Below are 20,777 nucleotides of genomic sequence, written 5' to 3'. Positions count from 1 at the left end.
TTTCTTTGGTTATTTTCTTTGTTCAGTCACAGGTCAACTGGAGCCTGTCCCAGATGACTTATAGTGAGAAAAGCTGTTTTTATTTCGCTTAAAGTGTCAGATTGCCCAAAAAGGCACCATGGCTGAATATTTTTGTTTTTCCACAGAGGATAAAAAAATATATATAGCTGGAAGGATATTTGTATCGTGCTACTGTTGGTTAAAAGTTTATATCAAGGATGACGAGGGTCACATCATAGTCATGCTTTTCTTCAGTGGGTCATTATGGCTGTGCTCATGGCGATGGCCCCCAAGTTGGCTCTCACTGGGTACCTTCCCCATTTCCCAATGCACCCCTGCATGAAGTTGTAATGGTAGCAGACGGCGTGTTACTGCGGCCCCATTTTGATTGGCCCGTTTCTCCCGGTGTGCGGGAGTTGAGGGAAGGATCAGGGAGCGGGGCTGCCATGACGACTGGGCCATTTAATGAGAGCGAGCCCACTGTGACTAATGGCATCCTTGAGCCCATCGGATGTAGTGCAAATGAACAATTTGCTGCATCACTCACACTTCATACACAAACATAAAGCATTCACACTTGCGGCATGCTTGACTGGACCTCAATCAATATGTGTGTAAGCGGGCCTGATACAGACTCAATCATCCATTTTAAAGCTACAATATGTGGTCTTAGAACCTTCAAATAACGGACTTAAAATCATTTCACACTGGCTTGGAATTGGGAGAGGAGCACCTTTTCAGGCGAACTAGTGTCCATCACACTGATCCTCTGCGGGGATGAGGAGGACGACGAGGCGCCTAACGTCTCTGTGCAGTATGGTTCCCTTGCGATCCTTTTCCTAAGACTCCTTGGAAACCGGATTTGGAGACTTGAGTTGAACACATCCTCCCGGAGAAACCTTCACATGCCTTTGGAATCTCCATTTACACTGATGACTCTTGCTAGCTTGAACTGCCCTCTTAGCGCATTTTGGTCGCAGAGCCAAACTATATCTCCAACGGCAACATTCCTATCCACAGTATGCCACTTGCTGCGATGAAAAGGTTTGGACCTGCAAGTTGGCTCCAGGATTTCCGGAAGTAGCTAACTTGCTTCTGTATCTCTTGCAGTCTTTTGAAGGGGTAAGTAGTGTAGTCGAACGCCTTGAAATTTTCGCTCTGCGTGGCTCCACCAAGCAACAGGGTGTTTGGAGTGATGTATTGGATGCGGTCTTCACGGCTCTGGATTCTGGTGTTGATAGGCCTCTCATTGGCAAGGTTGGCAGCAAGCTTGAGCGCAGTCAGGAATTCACTGAAGGTAAGGCCTTCTACTGTACCAAGACTTTGTAGGGCTCTTTTCGTGATCTTGACAGCAGCTTTGGCTGCACCATTTCGGTGAGGTGAATCGGCTGGAAGGATTCTCCACATCCAGTAGGTTCCATTCTTGATAGCATACTCTTCTAGCGACGCCTGGTTTTGTTGTTTCAGGAAAGTGTACATTTCTTCAAGGACAGGTTTTGCTCCAACAAAGTTCGTACCTGTATCGGATCAGATCTTCTGAGGATGGCCTCGGACAGACGTGAACCTCTGGTAGGCCAGTAGAAAGCTCTCTGTTGATAACATATTTGCCAGTTCGACGTGTATGGCTCGGCTTGACATACAACAGAAGAGTACGCCCCATACCTTCATGCTCGCTCTCCTCTTGACATCATCCTTAACTCGGTCTGAGGAGCTCCACTGCGTGCTGCAAGTTCACGTCATACACCTTGTGGTCACATGCACCCACAGACAGGTGCGCACCTTCCAGGTCACCGCAACAGTCATTACCGTGAGAATATCAATGGACCAGTCGTGACACAATAGCATGACATTCATTCATTCATTCATTCATTCATTCATTCATTCATTGTGTGTGTAGTACTTGAGGAAAGTGTTTTTGCATTTTTAAAGTTGTGAATTCACAACAGCCAAATTCTTGGAGCTTTCCCATGTATGTAATCACATAATTCTTAGTCATGGGCGTCCACAGCTCATCACACTTGCAAAATATCTAAAAATGAAAAAATGTTGGCCCTTGCTGCAATCCCCAACTAATCAGCGGCGTTAATGTTGTGCTAAACCGTAATCTCCGATGTGAATTTGAATGAAGCCTCTGAGGGATCTTGCGGTCATGTAAGGAGATGAAGAGCCTTGCTGCCAAAGCACAGCAATTGTGAAGACGCTCACGTCTCACTCGGGTGCTCTTCACGTTTGCTTCTCCAGTGTCAAGCGTGGATGTGACTCCATGAGTCTGGAATAATGTATACCTATTTGCTTAGTAATTGTATTCCAAATCTTGCTTTGCAATGTATTAAGGACAAAGAAGACTGCTGAGATCATTCAGGGTTCTTCCTGTGGCTAACCAACTATGAGTTGGTGTCTGGCAAAGCCCCGGGCTGACGGGACACACGAGGCACTTGGAAGAGATATTTATTGGTATGGATTCTGTGGTGCTCCTGGCCCGTTGAATCAGTGTGACCAAGCAGGCGGGCCGAAGGAAATGGGGCCGCTGCGAGAGTGAATTATATTTAGTCACACACTCAATTTACCCCGGCAAACCTAGTTAAGGGAGGAAACACACACACACACGAGTGACAAGGTTGTATGTCCATACTCATGTGTGTAAACACGTGTACTCCACATTAGTTAACAGGATTAAAAGCATTTCATCAAGGCAGGAATTAAATCCACTAGCTCCAATTTTCTAAATGGAGATTTTACAGTGTTTTGGCTTATCGCATTAAGCATCTTGCCATTTAAACACTGTTAAATGTGTTGCAACCCAAATGAGAAGATCCAATCTGCAGAATGGATATCATATCCATTCCAGTTGAATGTGGGTTGTTGATTCAGAACATGTGGAACTGGACAGTAGACTTTTCCCATGGAACTAATAGTTCGCGGCGGATTGATTCATTTGTATGCCGGACGTCCGGTGAACTTCCTGTTTCTTGCAGAGTGACGCCTCGCTCTCGGAACCCGATGCAAATTTTTTAATGGGATTTTACATTGAATGCTAGCGTGAACGGAAAAATATCTTACAATGTGTGTTATTGGTTTTGTTGTGTACTTAGTTTTACAGTAAACTGGACAATTTTATGACAAGTGTGTGATTGTTACACCGCTATATTAAGCCTCACACAACCTCAGAGGTGTCGGATCCAGGTCCAGAAAATAAAAACCCTGCCAGAGTTTAGTATTCGCCGCAGGTGCCCCTGAGGCTATAAACCAAATTGTTTTTTATAACTTTTAAACCTGGATTGGACACCTCTGAACAGCCTTAACTGCCACATATATCGTGGCCTTAACAACAGGAGTGTAATTGTTGGGATTGTATAAATGGTTGCCTATGAACCAATGCTTGATCTCAATTTGGCATGAAGTCCTGCAGCATTCAACTCCTGCTGCCTTTTTATTTTGCTTTACTTGGAGAACAAAGACGGCAAAAGGCAAAAACTCCTTTCTTGAGAAATCTTTTCTCCATTGGAAGAAATTCCATAATTCATATCACAGCACGGCGACACGCCATGAATCATAACACACGAGATGGATCAAAGTGACACGAGAGCTAATCAAACAAGGATGTGTATTGGTATGTTTGGATGTAAATTCCACTGAGATTGTCACATTCCCACAAACCTTCAGCACTCCTACGAGCTCAACTCGCTGTCTGGACGTGGGTGCAAAGGAGATGTTAAATGTGCCTTGTTTTCCATCCTCTTCAAAAGAAACCATTAGTCAAACAAAACAAAGAGCGGCATTTGAGCAGACGTCGCTGGCAGAAGCAGTAAAATCCTCTAACTCTCTGCCAGGTTAGTAATTGCTCTTTTTATAGTGCTAATTATTTCCTCTAAGGTGCGCACTGTTGCACACTGCAATTATACGTGCGCCGCTCTGCTATGTGGGCGGGGAGAGCGCTGCGCATACTCCAACCAAGACGTTCAAATCTGATTTGATGCAACATTCAAACAAGGGTGTGCTACCTTTTCTAAAAACTTGCTAAACTGAAAATGCACAGCAAGACAGCAACAATAAGCCTTATTCCCGCTCCACTTTTTTGCTTATTTTCACCTGTCTGACCTGCAGGACCAGTCTGCAAAAGCCCTCTTACAGATAAGGTCCCCGCTGGGAAGCAGCCCACAATGTTTACAGGTGTTCTGCAAGCACCTCCGAGCACGCCGATAGCACAATCTCTGAAGGAGGAAATAAATGTAACCTTAGCTTGTCTACCGTGGCTGATTCAATGAGTCACGTTTAGATACTGTTCATAGGAATGACTCTTAAGATAAATTCCAGATGTAAAATCTGTCTGGCAATGATTGCCATATTTACAGTCAGATCTTGTAAATCACAGCTGCCGATCAACCTTTTTCCAGAGGAGATTTTGTCTTAGCTCGTCCGCTACGATAATTCCCAATTCTGAGCGGTATCGTCCCCCAGGGAAGATTCTGACCTGTCGTCACATTGTTCCATATTTTTATGAAGCTTGACTGGAAGCTATATTTATCTTTTTTTTTTAAAATTCTCTCCTCTGTTCACATTTGTAATCATCCTTCAACCTGAGATTTTAGCAGCGGCTCCCAATTAACCCGACTCCCCTTTCTCTTTGACCTCATCAGCATGCCATTAAGCCTGCACGGTCACAGGGGCCTTGTGCTCCATCGCTGAGCTGAAGACAAAGAGTGAGGGTGGTGGTAAACCACTTGAAAAAACATTGTATACAAAGAGACTTCAAAATTAGACACCCTCCTGAGGGTGTTCTGTCTGGACGCAGACCAAAACCTAAAATGCAAGCAGTCAATTTGTGAGGCTCGACGGGCATCTACAGGATTAACTCAACAAGTGTTTTTGCTTCATGCTCCCACTGAAGGATGCCAGTCAAAAATGCAAAGCACGATGATAACTTGGAAATTGGAAATGGAAATTATTGTGACAAAATATGTAGGATTTTTAACAACTGTCCATTTTTGACCAAACTAAATTAACAGAAATGAAGAGAATATTACACACAAAACAGCTCAGTGTCCTATCATGGCTGCTCAGCAAAATGTCGAAAATAAAATCATCAATTTACAGAAAAATAAAAATGTATAAGATAAAAAAATCAATGTAGCAGCAAAAGCACAAAGCCACAGTTTTGTTTTGTTGGATATTGATGCATCTCTATTGCATGGTGAGTAATAGAGTGTCGACTCTGCACACAGAGACGAGAATAGGAAGAGAGGACAGTCTGTATTTACTTGTGTAGTGAGTCATATAAAGCATCCAGCCGGGCAACTTCACATACAATCTCACTGAGTCAACATCACTTAGTGTCAGCAGGCCAAGGAAACTAGTTAAGGCTCCATTTGTGCCTCTCTTGGCCTCAAACCTCCTTGCTGTGGAGCCGGTCGGATAAAAATAGAAACAACAACAAACGTCTGGTTCAAATGCTTCAGCATTCCAATTAGCAATGGTGAGATAAAATCCAGAGGGTAAAATTCATACTGTGCTTGTTGCATTTTTTTCCTTCTTAGTCAGTTCATTTTGGGTGATAAATAATATTTGAGATTGCAGAGGTTATGTTTATGACATTTTTAAAAAAGTAACTGTCGACTGGATCTAGTGAAAACAAAAAAAGATCGCCAACGCTGAAAACGTGGTCCGAGCAGGCCAGGGTAATATTGAATTTAAATTTCTAGAAGTATATTTTACTTATTTTTATTTCTAATCTTAGAGTAATGGTTGACTGTAATTGAATGTTACATTTAATATTTGTATTACAATAAAATTTTATTATATTGTGTGAAAATATATATTTATAATTAAATTAGATTACATTAAATTAATTCATGTTTCAATTCATGAATCTTGGCAAGGCTCCTAACCTCCGAATAATTTATGCAGCATAATATCAAGGAGGACAAGTCATCTAATCAATTTGCGTGTGAATGTTGTCAAATAAAAGGACGCATTATTAATCCCCTTTCAAATCAGCATGACATTATCTTACTCTGCTTCACATCATAATCATCCCCTCAGTCCAACCAATGTTCACATGAAGCCCCCTCACTTCAGCACAAATGACCCAATCCGGCACGCGCTGCCTGCCTGCCGCTGCCTCATTGTTTGTTTTGCAATTGTAATCCCTCACCACCATGAAAGAGGCCAACTTGTGCCAGTTAATTAAAAACCGCAATCAATTTACCTCTCACAATAACAAAAAACATTCAATTAAATCACACATCTCTTTGTTCTCAGTGACAGAACAAACAAACAAAATCAGGGTGGGGGAGATTTGGGAGGTGCTGTTGATTTCCTTCTTCTGCTTGGATTTTGCCTCTCATTTGGTAAACAGAGGCTGAGGTGGCGCTCGAGGAGAAAACTGGGCGCGAAGGGGATTAAACAACCCATCCAATGGGCGACTATCAACAACAGCCAGGACCCTTCATTTTATACCGCAATTAACTTGGCGGATCTCAAGGTGCTTCTTGGCTGTGTATACATGAGTTGCTTCTGATAAACACAAACTAATACTGGCTAAAAGGAGAAATATATATATAGTTGTTAAACATTCAGGTCGTCTCAGAATTCCATTAAATATATTTTGTTGATAAAAGTTTTGATCAAGAACGTGAATACTATTTTCCTTTGCATCATACAGAGCTTTAAGAGATTCAGCCCCCAAAAAGTAAAAAAATGGTATTGTTGATTTCACGTCAGTTATTACCCCCTTGACCTGTTGCTGAGCTCCATGGCTTACCAAGAAACTTTCATACATTTATTGCCGCCTTGCGATCAAAATGCTGTGTGTGTTTATACTGCACATTGCAATGATGTGAAGAACTTAACGAGAACAAATAGTTTGCCAAGATACAGTATGTGTGTGTTTGCTACTGTATGCTGAGCTGTCTTTAAATGACAGACTCGGTCCAGTCATTAACCTTGGATTAGCCTGGCAGAGATGGAGGTCAAGGGTGAGGCCATAAGTGACTTGCTGAAATTGAAACGGATTGCTTCTTTGTGACTGTGGGGGGGAAAAAAAGGAATGTGGCGGAATTGTCACTACACTACAATCTCTTTCTGTAAATGTGGATTATTGGAGATCTCAAATGCACAATAACTGTTTTATTTCACCAAGGACCAATAACTTATTCCAAACTGAATCTGTCTATTTCAATAACTTATTCACTGTAGTTTTGCGTGACCAAAATTAAAATTGGCTTATTTTAACGATTTCTGAAAGTTAAGTTTTACAAGAACTGAAAGTTCACCATTTAGTTTGATGTGGAGGTGTCTGGATGGAGTTTCTGAAGGGGACAAAACTTGTTTCATGTGAGTAAGTGATGCTTTGCGGCAGGAGAGGAGGGCAAAGCAGGCATGAAATTGCGCAGGGGATCAGATTTGTATCGGCGCGTATGGGGGGTGGGGTGGGGGGGTGAGGGAGAATAACAGAGCCTGACAACCCAGGGGGGCTGGATTATAGTCCTGAGGTACAGTCCTGAGTAAATCTTCAATTCTTTAGCAAGCCAATCAGTAGAAAACCCTTGTATTCTATCAGAGTCCACCGTGAAGATATTGCTGTAGGTGCCAGGACAACCAAGAGATACGTCTTGATAGCCAACCAACTTCTTAAGATGTTGGGGGTTGGTTGCCATGTTGCTTGATGATGTCAGAGGGTTGACATGGTGTATTAGGTCACATTAAGAGTTCTGTGGATCGGGGTTTGATTCCCGGATGTGGTTTTCCTATGTGGGTTTGTTTTGTCTGTGCTTGCATAGGATTTCTAATGCAGTCTGGCTTCCTATAAACTTACGTTAGCTTAATTGAGAGAATCTAATTTGTTGGTGGGATGTGAGGGTGAATAGTTGCTTTTTCAAATGTGATTGATTGGCAAACCAGTCGAGGGTGTACCCAAAGTCAAAATCATAATGGATCGCCTGCGTAAGAACTATTTATTTTCTGTCTGGACATGGAGGAAGGTCATTTATGTATTTTGACAGGAATCTCGGAAATCTTTTATCATGACACCAGTGAATTACTTTAAAAGATTTTCCCCTCTGCATGTCTTCCACGAAATAAAATTTGAAGCTTTATTTGTAAAATCTACAGCAGAACCGAGAGCGCCGACAGAATGCCAACGGGTCACTCGGCACCAGGAAAATGAAGATGTGAGCGTAGGGGTGTTGGCTGGTCATTTTCCAGTTGAATAAGCAGCTGATCTCACATTGTGCTCAGGTTTACGCCACGTGAGCACTGGGTGGGGTCAGCGCTCCAGTTTCGGCGGTAGCGTTTACACGCTCATTGTGTTTGCTCGCCGAGTGGAGCACGGCATTGACAAATGCACGGCTCATCAGGATTCCCAAGATGTCGGTCAGTGAATAAGAGGAGGGAATTGGCTGTCAATCCTTAATTAATAAACTCGCCCTCGCCTCCCCCAATCCGCAAAAGGTTGTCTGATCAATAGCTATTGTGCTCCGCCTCAAATGGAAGCCATTTAGATTTATCTGCTAATATCCTGCGTGATAGCCAGAACTAGACTGGAGATGACAGTAGGCTCAAAGCCCATTACCGCCTTACTTATCGTTTTAAATTCTACTATAGTCACCGCCCTGCCTCTGTCACCAGAGTAACAAATTGAGCAAAAAAATATATATCTACCCTTCTCTTTCCCAGGACAAGTCAAGGACAACGCGGATAAAAAGCGTATAGCTGTCCCTTTATTTTCTTTCATTTTTGCCGAGCAGAAATACGATTGTAAAACAGAGATGAATGCATTTTGCTGCCAATGTTTTTAGCGCAGTATTTGCAATTTTGGCCAGATTATACGGTGAGTAATTCTCCCCTCATTTGTAATTTGCAGTGAAACCCGCCCCATTTCAATACAAGTCGGCTAATTTTTCAAAATCCTCGTCCTGTGATAAATCCTGTCATTAGCTTCCCTTTATCTACAGGCCAGTCAGCAGCAGACACTTTCCGTATCCTGGTCATCTGTCTGCCAGCTTTGACAGAAGAAATATTCCCGCTATTAGTCACAGTGACTTGCGGTCGATGAATAATATCAGGCGTATTTTAGCACCAACAAAAGCTCAGAGATGCAGTTGAAAATTAGGAGGAATATTGAGCTTTAGCCACACTGTCGTGGAGGTGCAGAAAGGTGCACCCAAATGCCGCTGTCAGCAGTCAGTCAGGGTCACGGCGAAGGAAACTGCTTAGTAAGAAGATTAGAGTCGGGTTTTTTTCAGGAATAGAAAATGTTCACACCTACGGGATGAACGTCCTTGGAGTAAGGAAGTTCGGGTTGCTAAAGGGTCAAAGGGTCAATCTTCAAAACCGGTTGAATTTGGAAGATTTAAGCAAATCCAGAAAAGTGAAAGTTTAACCTTTCTGTTTCTATGAAATTTTGTTAAACTTTAATGTACAAAACAAGATGAAGCTATTTTCTTGTTTGAGTTTTCATTTAACTTTGAAGACAAGACATATCCCTGAACACCAACTTCTATTGTGTTTGATTAAAACCAAAAACATCTCAGCATTTTGCAAATCTGTAATGTTGTTTCAGGAAGATCTTAAAAGTCTCCTCAAGTGCATATGTCCGATCATATCTTCAAATTGTGGCAGCTCACTGATTTAATAGTGTGTCGTCAGACAATCACCTTCCACATCTTTGTTGTTTTTACCTATCTGATGGATTACGGCCCGCCGCGTCCTGCGGCTTATGTTGGATCTGTTCATAAAGCTTTTGGGGGGTAAAGCTTTTTGAGAAATACCATTTATAATTTTTGCAAGAGGTCACGTGGTATTGAATGGATAAATGGGTCAGATTGTCCAACATGCAGTTTGGTGAATGCAACGTTGGTATTGGTGGGCTAGTTGAGAAATATTAACATACATGTACACGATCACAAACCGATTAATCTTTCTTTAGGGCAGGGGGGGGGGATTCAAAACTTAATCTCCTGTCTACTATGCCACTGGCAGGTCCCGCCTCCCAGTTTAGCACCAACAAAGAGGCTGGAGATTTGCAAAGAGGCTCATAGTGAAAGAATGCCTATTTATCTCTGTTGTAACCCGCATGCTTGAGCACATTCAACGGGCACGTGCAATTGCACGTTTAGTAGTATTCACTAAAGATCCACCTTGGGCTATTTATTAATTCATTTATTTAGCGTGTAAAACGTGTGCTTTGCTTACCCCAATGTTGGTCCCTGCAGAAACGAAAGAATCAAAAGGAATGATATAATGATGATAATGTCGTGTGTCTCGTCCCTCAAACCAGATATCGATATAGATATAGTACCAAAACCGACCAATGAGAGGCAGTAAAGTGCCACCTGGCACAGAATAATAGTAGCTGAAGAGGAGTATTTTTTTTAATTAATTGAAAATTTTACCTCAGTTATCGTTAAATGTATACTTGCTCAATAGATAATGTACCCAAAAATCACTGGGCAAAAAAAAAAAAATGATGGGAAATCTCTGCACTATTGTTTACACAAGAGATTTAAAGGAGAAAATTCCTCACCACTCAGAACAATCTTATAAAGTCTTATAAAATCTTATAATCTTATACAATTGCGTCTTTGCTGACTTTGTTAGCAAAGGATGGGAAAATGCTGAAATTGGGCCCACTTGCCAGTATATGTGCGCCCTGCTTCAGGTGAGACGCGACTTTCATAAAAAGCATGTCGAGTTATTTGTGGCGGCCCTATGGGACGAGCAGACCATGTCAAAGTTTGACAAAATGATAGATCGGCATCACCCGCAAGATCTATTGTTATGACAGCAAGAAAGATTCTCCTGCATGGTGTAGCAATATCCCCAATCTGATAAACGCAAACAAACACACACACAAACAAGCACGATGGGAAGTCGGAAGAGCTCGGTGATAAATGTACTTTTTACGACATAAATATTGTATCTGGCGCTTTGTGGAAAGTTTTTATTGCTTAAGAATGCAGGAAATCAGTTTAGTCTTGCTGATTCATGACTGTTGTGCTGTTGAAGTACCCAGCATTTGCCACTGGATGTCTCACTCCAGGCTTTTTTTTTATATATATTAACTAGGCCACACATCCACACACAGAGGAGAGGGAGTCACATGCAGGATGCACATGGTGTGTTTAATACGACCAGGCTAGCCACTCTCCACATGTGTTGAAGTCTCCTCTGGGAGGACAGGATAGCATCTGCCATCCTCGATCCATCTCACACATTTCCGGGAAAAAAGCCCAAACCTGCCGCTCAGGAGGGCAGAGAGGGCGAGCGAGAGAGAGAGAAAGAAGTGGTACAACCATAGCAATGGCTTGACTTCAGGAAAAAGATGATCATAATAGCACTAATTCCATTTTTATGTAATAACCATTTGCGTGGCACTTTTCTAAGCTCGGGATATAAGAACCATAAGAAGGCCATTAACCTGAAGCTTTCATTATAAGTGCTCAGGACATTGTTAAAGGGAGGCCAGCTGTGTGTTTCACCTGATCTCGGTGAAACATCGGCTAGATTTTCCTCCAATTTCTTTTTTTTTTTTCCCCCTCCCTTCTTCTTCTTCGTGTCTGGTGTAACAGATGTTGACAGCATGACACCCTTAAGAGGCCCACAGTAATAAAGACGGACGCTTTCCGCTGTCCTTGCACAACAATAATAAGGGAGTTCTCACAACAAGAATAGCAAGACCAAAGAGAGCAAGACCGCTTCTGGTGGTGTTTCATATCCCTACAGACTTTGAATTTCCATCATCATGAATCCTCACTCAGTCAATTCATGGCGGTAAAAGTTGCTGAGTACAGCTTTGTGTGTTTGTGCGTCACTCAGTGTGACAGTGAAGAAGCGAGCTCCCGGAGTGTGTTATCTATTAATTCCCCCATTAAGTCCTTATCAACAGTATTAATGCTAATTAAGATGCTCTTTAAAGTGAAGGCTGGCGGGCGAGCGGGTGCACACTTCTTTACTCAGCAGTGAAGCTGGAAGAGGCGTCAACCTCTTCGTCAGGACCTGCTACTCTTATCTACAAAGGTCGCACTCATTTGGTCATTTGTGGTGGGCATGGCCATGCTTCATTGGAGGCAGTATTATTGCAGTATATCTTTCCAAAGGTAGATTTTCATGATACGGCTCTTGTATTGGATAACGTTAAAATGTACATGTGTCCCTAATGAAGTGGCTGTGAGGAATTTATGTGTGTTTTGAATGATCAAACTCTCACAGGACACGTCGAGGTTGTGGTGATATTTATAGGTTCTCTTGTGAGACAAGTGCTTGCTGTGTCGCCTGCGTATGGAGCAAATTTATGGACAAACACAGGCAGGGTCACTTTTGTGTGAAAGAAAATTGGTTAGCATCGACAGATCTGCTACGTGCAGAGAGAGCAAGCAGGTGGCTTTCGCACAGAGAGGACAGGCAGGCGGGAAATGCTGAGGTGAATATTGGGTTTGGTGTTCTAGCTGCCCCTGGGATGCTTACGAGTCAGCAAAGAAGGAAAAGATGGATGATGAGAGATGAGGAAGCAAATGAAACAGGAATGGTGGCGTGGATAGTAGCTCTAAAACTTCTCCCATCCTATCGGCTTATGTTTTGGGTGCAGAAACTCAAAGTACATCTTCCTTAACATGTGTCCTTTAAAACATTGTGTCCAGGTTTTTTTTTTAACTGATTGTCTGCAGTATATCCTCCAGGAAAACACAGCCGGAAGTCAATTGCTATCACTGAAACAATAGTGCTCCATTTCATGACAAGTTCCTCTGTTTTATTTACCTCTCTCATTAAAATGTCAACATATGACTCCTTTCGTAGCCTCTCCCTGTGTGGCCCTGATGTCTCTTTCCCTCTACTTCTTGTTTTACTGGAGTCTCTACAATCCAGGCTTTGATGCATGCATGAGGGAGGATATCCTGAAGACCAAAGAGCCCATTACCCAGGGGCCATTAGGCCTCTAGTAGAGCATGTCAATGAGGGCTGAGTCTTGCTCCGTTTTTCACTTGACTTGCGGGCTGGAGTGGTGAATAAAAAAAAATATATATATATATATTTTTTTTTAGCTAGCATGTTAATATATAGAAAAAAATATATTTTATTATTTTTTTATATATATAGTATATATATATATATATATATATTATATATATATTTTTTTTTAGCTAGCATGTTAATATATAGAAAAAAGTATATTTTATTTTTTTTTTTTATATATATTAACATGCTAGCACGATGCGCTCTTCTCGCAGTAACATTTGATATAGCGCTTGTTGTCCCACTGTTGCACGGTCGGAGGTTGCCTCATTAATTGGTGCTGTTGTTCTTTCGTGCAAACTAAGAGCAAGGGGGAGTGAGTCATCATCATCAGGATGAAATGCTCTGACATTTGAGCATGAAAAGTCCCAGTGTGCCTTGCGGCCCAACATTGCTGCTTGGCTGTGTTTGTGTCTTGCAGTCAAGGAGGATGGCAAAGCGCTGTGGTCTGACTGAGAGAGATGTGGGGATTTTTTTGTCATTGTTGTTGATATTGACAAAGTGTAGCATTCATTTAGATTGGAGGTGCATGACACCGGGACTTAAGCAAGGCCTTATTTTGATATTCAAAACATTTTTTTATATTGTGCATTTTACACCCAAATAAATGAAAAAATCCTGAACGGTTTAAAATTACCCTAATATGTGTTAGTTTAAAAAATAGTCAGTCACATCTTCTTCTTTTTTTTATACTCTGAGCTTGATACTGAACAGACAATAAAGCGGGCTGTACGCTGGAAGGTACACAAGGAAGGTGACCTTGATTGCCGGAATCAGTCACACCATCTCTTTCCATATCTCCCCCTCAAATACAAGGGCGCGTTGCAGTTGAGGAAAAAATCCTCTGCCTGCCCACGATGCACCTGGTGAAGGAGTGACACGATATCATGCGCCTATTTTTGCATGGAGCACTTGAGACCCTTTGAAGTTCACCAAGAGCGGTTGTTTCTCAAGGGCGACCGACTATCATCTGCCGTGAAAATGACACCGCTGCCCTATCCGCACCCGTCTAATCAGAAATCTTACTGTTGGGCGTACTGACTCGGTGAGGTTTTACCGCATGTGAGGCTTCCCCTTTTTTATAGTAGTGCAGCAGAACATTAGTGGTGAAGGAGGTTAGGCAAGAAGGTGAAGATAAGATGCCATGCTGTGTGGAGAGGCCTGTCCCCTTCTGCGTCAGTCATTTGAGGACAACAGCCAATAAGAGAAATCCTTTTTTTTTTTCTGCACCGGTTGTCCAACCAACCGGGCTCGAGTTTATTGATTGATCAGTGTGTTTTTACCAAACCGATGATCCCTTTAACAAGTACGATTAATCGACCCTTATGAAAAGCGGACCCTTGGGAAAGCCCCGGAGCTTGTTCACCTTCCAATATACTTGCAATTTACATTCAAGTCAAGTCAAGTCAAATTTATTTGTATAGCCCTAAATCACAAACAGTCTCAAAGGGCTTCACATAGCCAAAAATTGACAATTATTCTCAAAGCATCCCCTGATCTTAAGCTCCCAAAAGGGCAAGGAAAAACTCAAAAAACCCCTGCCAGGGGAAAATGAGAAACCTTGAGAAGGGAGACAGATGGAAGGATCCCCCTTTCAGGATCACCAGGTTGTAATGGATGCAGAGAGGGCACAAGTAATACATTCAATTTAAGATTATGTCTTCAGTTGAAAGTTAGAGATTAAGTTCAGTATTTTTTTTATTTTGTTGTGGTACTAAAGTTTATAATCTCTAACATGCTTAAGGCTTGTTTTCCACTGCAGGAGACTCCAAAATATATGTAGCCTATATTAGTACTGAGACTCACAGTGCACTCTTGCATTTTGTGGTATTTACTATACAAGTCCTTAAGTAATTTGGATGGCTCAAAAAAAAAAAAAAAAATTCGATTTTTTTCTGCCTCCAGTAACAGTTTATTTAGCATGTTCGCCATCATGGAAGCCGAACCTTGTCAACGCAAAGGCTAACTTCAAAATAAAAGCTTACCAATACACTGAAGTCAACAAGCAGAAATCTGTGCAAGAGAATGTTCACCCATCTTAAGACGTAAAAAAATTAATTTGAATTCAATTTGCATCCACGTTTCTGAGCGGTCGTCAATGAATCTAAGGTGAACGATTAAGGCTTGTTTAAATGGAAAGGAGCAAGTCAAGGTGGCTGTGAGTCGGAAGGGATGTTCAATGCAAGTCAGCCTGCCAACATCAGTCTGCTCTTATCACTGTAATGTCACCACGGAAAGTATTGCCGGCAAGAAAGCCAAAGCAAAAGAAATTTCCCAGAGGGACACAGTTTTCCACAAAACAAACAAATTGATTGCAATTTTACCACCATCAACAAAGACTCGTCAGACAAAAGATTCAAAGTGTTTATTGTCATATGTACAAAAGTGATTATAGGTACTTCCAGGTCAGTCTTGGTACTGGCAGAGGATGCTTACCATTGTTATGAGTAACATGTGTTGTTAGATACACAACACACTGTAAGAACACCCTTGATGGGTTTTTTTTTTGGTCACTGTGGGTTGTCTTACATGTTAAAAATTGGGACATATCACTTTCGTATTTTTCCAAACTGAGTCCCCTGGGCCGCAGTAGGGGGAGGTTTCTTTCATTTGACTTCCTGGTGAGAGCTGTGACTTGGCGTACGTGTTGTCTCTGTCTGTACACAGGCAGGGCTTTGGATTGTTTTTGAACTCCTGCTGAGTTCTTTGCCGTGCTTTGTCATCTCTTCCAAAACAATTCCCCTCATTCTTGTCATAGCGGACAGAAGTGCTGTGCTGCAAACCTGCAGATTGCTGTGTGGCTTTTTTTTTTTTTTTTTTGCAACTTCCTTAACATACATACACACACGGCAAAAGGACTATGTCAGCAGTGGGGACAAAACTAGTATGAACATGTATTCTTTTTAATAGGCAGAGATAAATAAAAAAATGTGCTGAGTAATTTTTCCAGTGGAAGTGAAGAAACATTTTTTTTCCCTACTATTGTGCACGGAAATACACCTGTCACTTGTGGTGAAAAAAGCTATTTGTCAACATCATGGTGTCTGCTTTCCGTGAACATGCCTATTTTGCCCTCCAGCTAGATTATTGAACAAGCAGAAGGGAAGGAGAAAAACATAACAGGACTCCAGAATACTTACAAGAATTCATAGTGAACGCTAGATTTCTTTATTCAGTGCCCATGGGTGTTTATCAACTTTACTACAGATAGTAGAATTCGTTTCTTGATAGTACGGCATTTATTTATGAAATCTTAACAGAGAATTGCTGTCAGCTGCATGCTACAATGCCTCCTCATATTAGCATTAGTGAGCTCTCTTTTTCTTTTTTTGGAGTGCTTAGAGCACAGTTGATGATGGAACAAATTCTTTTGCACAAAAATACTGAAAAGACCATAAGTTCCTCAAAACCACTACTTTGACAAACATTTGCATATGTAATGCTTTGTTGTGCGAGCACTGCAGCTCTGCTTACCTTTTAGCTTTCACGTGATAGTTCTTGTGTGGACTAGCTTGGAAATAGCTGAGTTTCCCCTCTGTCTAGCTGTCAGGTAATGAGCAAGGCAACTCTTTGTGTTTTTGCCAATATGTTAAATCTCTGCACTGTTAACAGCATTATAATTGCACTCATGAGTGGGCAGGCACTCCAGAGACCCAACTATTTTTATATGCACAATTAAAAAGTGCATTTTGCATAGTATGTTTCCTTTGAATGGGTGACGCACAAAGTGGCCTCAAAGTAGTCCAAACAATCATTTGTGAAAGGTAATGATGCGCCAGTCTTGGAACAGGCAAATTGGGGTGGACTTCATGCTGAATTAGATCTAATCTCAGGCTTTCCATTTACCCTTAAAGCCAACAGCATCTGATTTGTATCCAGAGGAAATGTTGTGCTACTGAAATGTACTAGCGTAACATAAGCTTATGTTTATTCAGGGTTTTTTGTTTATGGAAAACAAAGAGACGTGCCCAGCCTGCCCTTCTGTTGGGTTACATGTGAAGCGCGCAGCCTCAATAAATGATGACAGCAAGGTAGCTAATGCAGCCATGATGCGAATTCCCCCTTAATTTTATCCAAATGGGATATTGTAAGGTCTGAATCAGACCTTGTCCAAATTAGCATGAAATATTTTAAATTAAATCATTTATCTTGCACTCTTCAGATTTGATTCTCAAAGTTACTTTGAAAGCAAATTATTAAATGATTGAATTTTTTTCTCAAATGGACCTACATATATCTAAAATACATTCTGACTTTAATTTTGAAAATGCACTGCTTTTTCTCAAATATTTCTGCATCAGACAAAATCTAGCCATTAAATCAGAATTAGGCACTTGGAACTGCAATCAAAATCCAGCCCAAGTCAAACGAATGCGATATATTGAGCAGGAGGTCCCCAAGGTGGTGCACTGAAAGTTTACAACCCAGTTAGTTCCATAACCCCCCCTCAGGAGTCTCCGACTAATAATCAAGATAAAACCCCTGGTTTGTATTTATCGTCCCGACTTTGCCAAATTTGGGGATGAAACGGTGCACGGAGAGTGGACATGAGGAGGAGGAGGGGGCCAGATGCGCCCAGCCACTCAATTGGCTGCTTGGAGGGGGGGGGGGTCATTTACGTGAAGCCAGAGTCTAAACGGGAAGTTATGTGATCAGAAATTAAATGTAATACATTTTAGATGCCACAAAAAAAATATTTAAAGGGGACGCCCAGATTCTGCATGGTCAAAGGTTTCTCCAGTTGGTGATAGATATGCTGCATATGGAGTTTCTTTTTATCCTCGAAAATATACCACTTTAATTCGGTAAAAGATATTACTATTTATCACATCTTTAATTGATAATTTGTCCCACCCCACCCCCACCCCACCCCCTTCAAAATATACAATTGCTTTATTATTATATTCTAATCATAATCAGCGAGTATGACTGCCGCTTACTGCACTTGAAATGTATTGGCGCAAACGTCATTTTCTGACGTCTTATTTTGAATCTTCCGCACCGGATATGGTTGACATGGTATCACTTGCATCTTGACTCACTCGTCGGTTTCGTCGGAGCCAGCGGTGAGGAGAGCGGAGGAGAGCGAGCGAGCGAGAGAGAGAGAGAGACAGAGAGAGCGAGAGAGAGAGACAGGGAGCAAATGTGTACGGCGGCGGCGAGAGAGGGAGGACAGCGCAAATAGGTGCACATCATCCTCATCATCGGCAGCGGAGCATCCTCCTCATCCTCATCTCCACCGCCAAGGAGTGACATTCTCTCTCTCTCCCCTGGCTAGCGGCGGAAGAGTCCTCAAGCCCTCCGCTCGACCATCCAGCAGCTCTCGGCGCAGCGCGCACTTACTTTCCAACCCCCTCCCCAACGCCTATCTCCGAACTAGGTTTATTCTTAGCTCGGCTGCAGGAGACTGTTGTCCCCACCAACCTACGCCGTCCTGCGTCCCCCTGGCCTTCGGGCTTATTTCTCCCACTTTGTTGAATATTTCATGGGGAAAATGGCGATCGGAGCCCCGTCGTACGGCGCGCTCTGCCTCCTGTGCATCCAAACTGTACTTCTCGTGTGCGTGTCCACGCCGACCGCCGGGACGCACCACTTCCCGCAGCACTACACGTAAGTGACAGTCTCTTCATTTGAGTGGTCCAGGGATGGAAGTAGGACAGGTGGCCCCGAGAGCGCACGCCTTGCACATTTGTTCCAGCGCGCAACTTCCGTCTGTGATGCTGCATATTATGTTATGTTATGTTATGTTATGTTATGTTATGTTATGTTATGTTATGTTATGTTATGTTATGTTATGTTATGTTATGTTATGTTATGTTATGTTATGTTATGTTATGTTATGTTATGTTATGTTATATTATATTATATTATATTATATTATATTATATTATATTATATTATATTATTATGCACACGCATGATGTCACCTCCTTGTAGAAACGCCTCTCGTGTTTGTTATTGTGGTCTGGAAATAACGCTTAACTTATAAAACATGGCAAATGATTACATTGCTAAAAAATAAAATAATTTGATTTCACCTACATGACAGCAGAGGGACATGGATGGATGCACTCTGCGATGTCACCTCAGGATACAGCCATCCATCTAGAGCAATTGAGTTCAGTCCCATGAAGAAACTTTAACTTGAGAAATATCATCTCATCCTATGATCCAGCTCAATACGTCATGACCAACTCTGACAATAAACTTTATCAAACAGTACTATACTGTAGCCTAAATGGAGAATGTAAGCACATCAAATATTTTTAACAAAAGTATTGCGTTAGAAATTATATAAGTCACTCAAACCTAACTAAGAAATGGAAGTACCGGTGACTAGTAGTTTGCACGTCCCCCACTGTCCTGAGATTTTAGGTTCGATTCTCGGTTATGAGTTAAGTGTGATCAAGCACGCATGACATATGGCCAGTGCAATTTGTAAACCAAATATAGCACAACGTCAAAATCGAGTCCTCCCTGTACTTGCATGGGTTTTCTCCTGCTTCCTCCCACATCTCCCAAAATGTTCTTTTAAGACTGTAAAATTTCCAAAGGTTCGAGTCAATGCTTATTTGTCTAGATGTGCCCTGCCATTGAATGGCGACCTGTCCAGGGTAGCCAGCGTTTTCTCGATAGCCCGTCGGGATAGTTCCCGGCTCACTTGTGATGGATAAATATTATATAATAAATATTTGCACGTGCTTCTACCCTCCTCCCCACCCACTGTTCCACTTACCTGATGGCTCCCCCGCCTCCCCATAACGAATCCTGCCTGCATCCTCTGGGGCTTTGTTATTGAGATGATCAAGGTGACTTTGAAGGCGACGTCACTTACCATTCACCGGCGATTAACTCTAAACTGCCGTTAACGGCACCGTTTATTTGACCGCCCAAGTCACCGTGAAATAAAAAAGCTCCAATGGGGTGAGTGAATTATTAACCCGTTCTGGTTAGTTGCTGATCATTCACCGCAATCACCTTTTGTTGTTTGTGTTTAAGAGCATGGTGCTGTTGTCTGTATGTATGAAGCCCTTGAGGCTTATTAAGGAAAAGTATTCTGCTGTTTATTATGATTTTTTTTTTTTTTTTTTGGTACTCAAGTACCACAATTCAATAAAATGCTTGAAGATTATTTTCTACATCTGGTATGCTTTTAATTGGCGTTGCAAAGACAAGTCGTGCCAGCCACTGTAACAATTGTTGCTGCTATGCAAGCTGGGAACATAACGTCAATCTGGCGAGGCCAGCTACAAGATAATATCATTCCAATTGCAATAATACGTGGAAATCGGTTTCTTGGTATGTTTAGGAATTGTTTTCGCCAGTGCTAGACAGAGTGGCGGCTGACTTGATTCATCTTCCTGACTGAAAGTTGGATAGTTGGAGCCCAGTTTAAATTTAGATTGCTATCACAAAATGTTTCACACCAACAAGAACGCAACTTAATCCTGGAATCAAGTTCAATTGCTCATTAAGGATGCTAAAATAAACCCGCCCTCTAATTAATGACACCAACATTCTATTAAACGGCACCTGTTGCCAGCATTAACAGCTAGTAGCTAGCCACTAAGCGACTTCCCCTGATAGGCTGATGAGTCGTCATATTTCTCCTCAAAGACCGTTTAATGGATGAAAATGACTCTGGTCATTTTGATGCTAACAACCTTACACAGATTGTAGGTGGACTTGATTTTAGAATGCTAAAGAAAAAGCAAAATACAAACGAATCCGTTTTTATGCTCACTAAGATGAAGTTGCACTTGTTGAGG

General features: G+C 41.9%; 1 protein-coding gene across 2 annotated transcripts in view; it reads left to right on the top strand.

Moving 5' to 3' along the window:
* Positions 1-18,067: 18,067 nt before the first annotated feature.
* Positions 18,068-20,777, top strand: part of cacna2d2a (calcium voltage-gated channel auxiliary subunit alpha2delta 2a) — a 94,341-nt gene continuing 91,631 nt past the window's right edge. For both annotated transcript variants that reach the window (XM_088388851.1, XM_088388850.1), the window contains exon 1: positions 18,068-18,618. In XM_088388851.1, the coding sequence (XP_088244977.1) occupies positions 18,494-18,618 (125 nt within the window). In that variant the 5' untranslated portion in view covers positions 18,068-18,493. The remainder of the gene's footprint in view (positions 18,619-20,777) is intronic.

The sequence above is a fragment of the Syngnathus floridae genome, chromosome 11, assembly GCF_059516105.1.
Source record: "Syngnathus floridae isolate MCC-2025c chromosome 11, RoL_Sflo_1.0, whole genome shotgun sequence".
NCBI classification, from domain to species: Eukaryota; Metazoa; Chordata; class Actinopteri; order Syngnathiformes; family Syngnathidae; genus Syngnathus; species Syngnathus floridae.
Note: the sequence above shows the minus strand (reverse complement) of the source record. Positions and strands in the feature narration are given on the sequence as shown.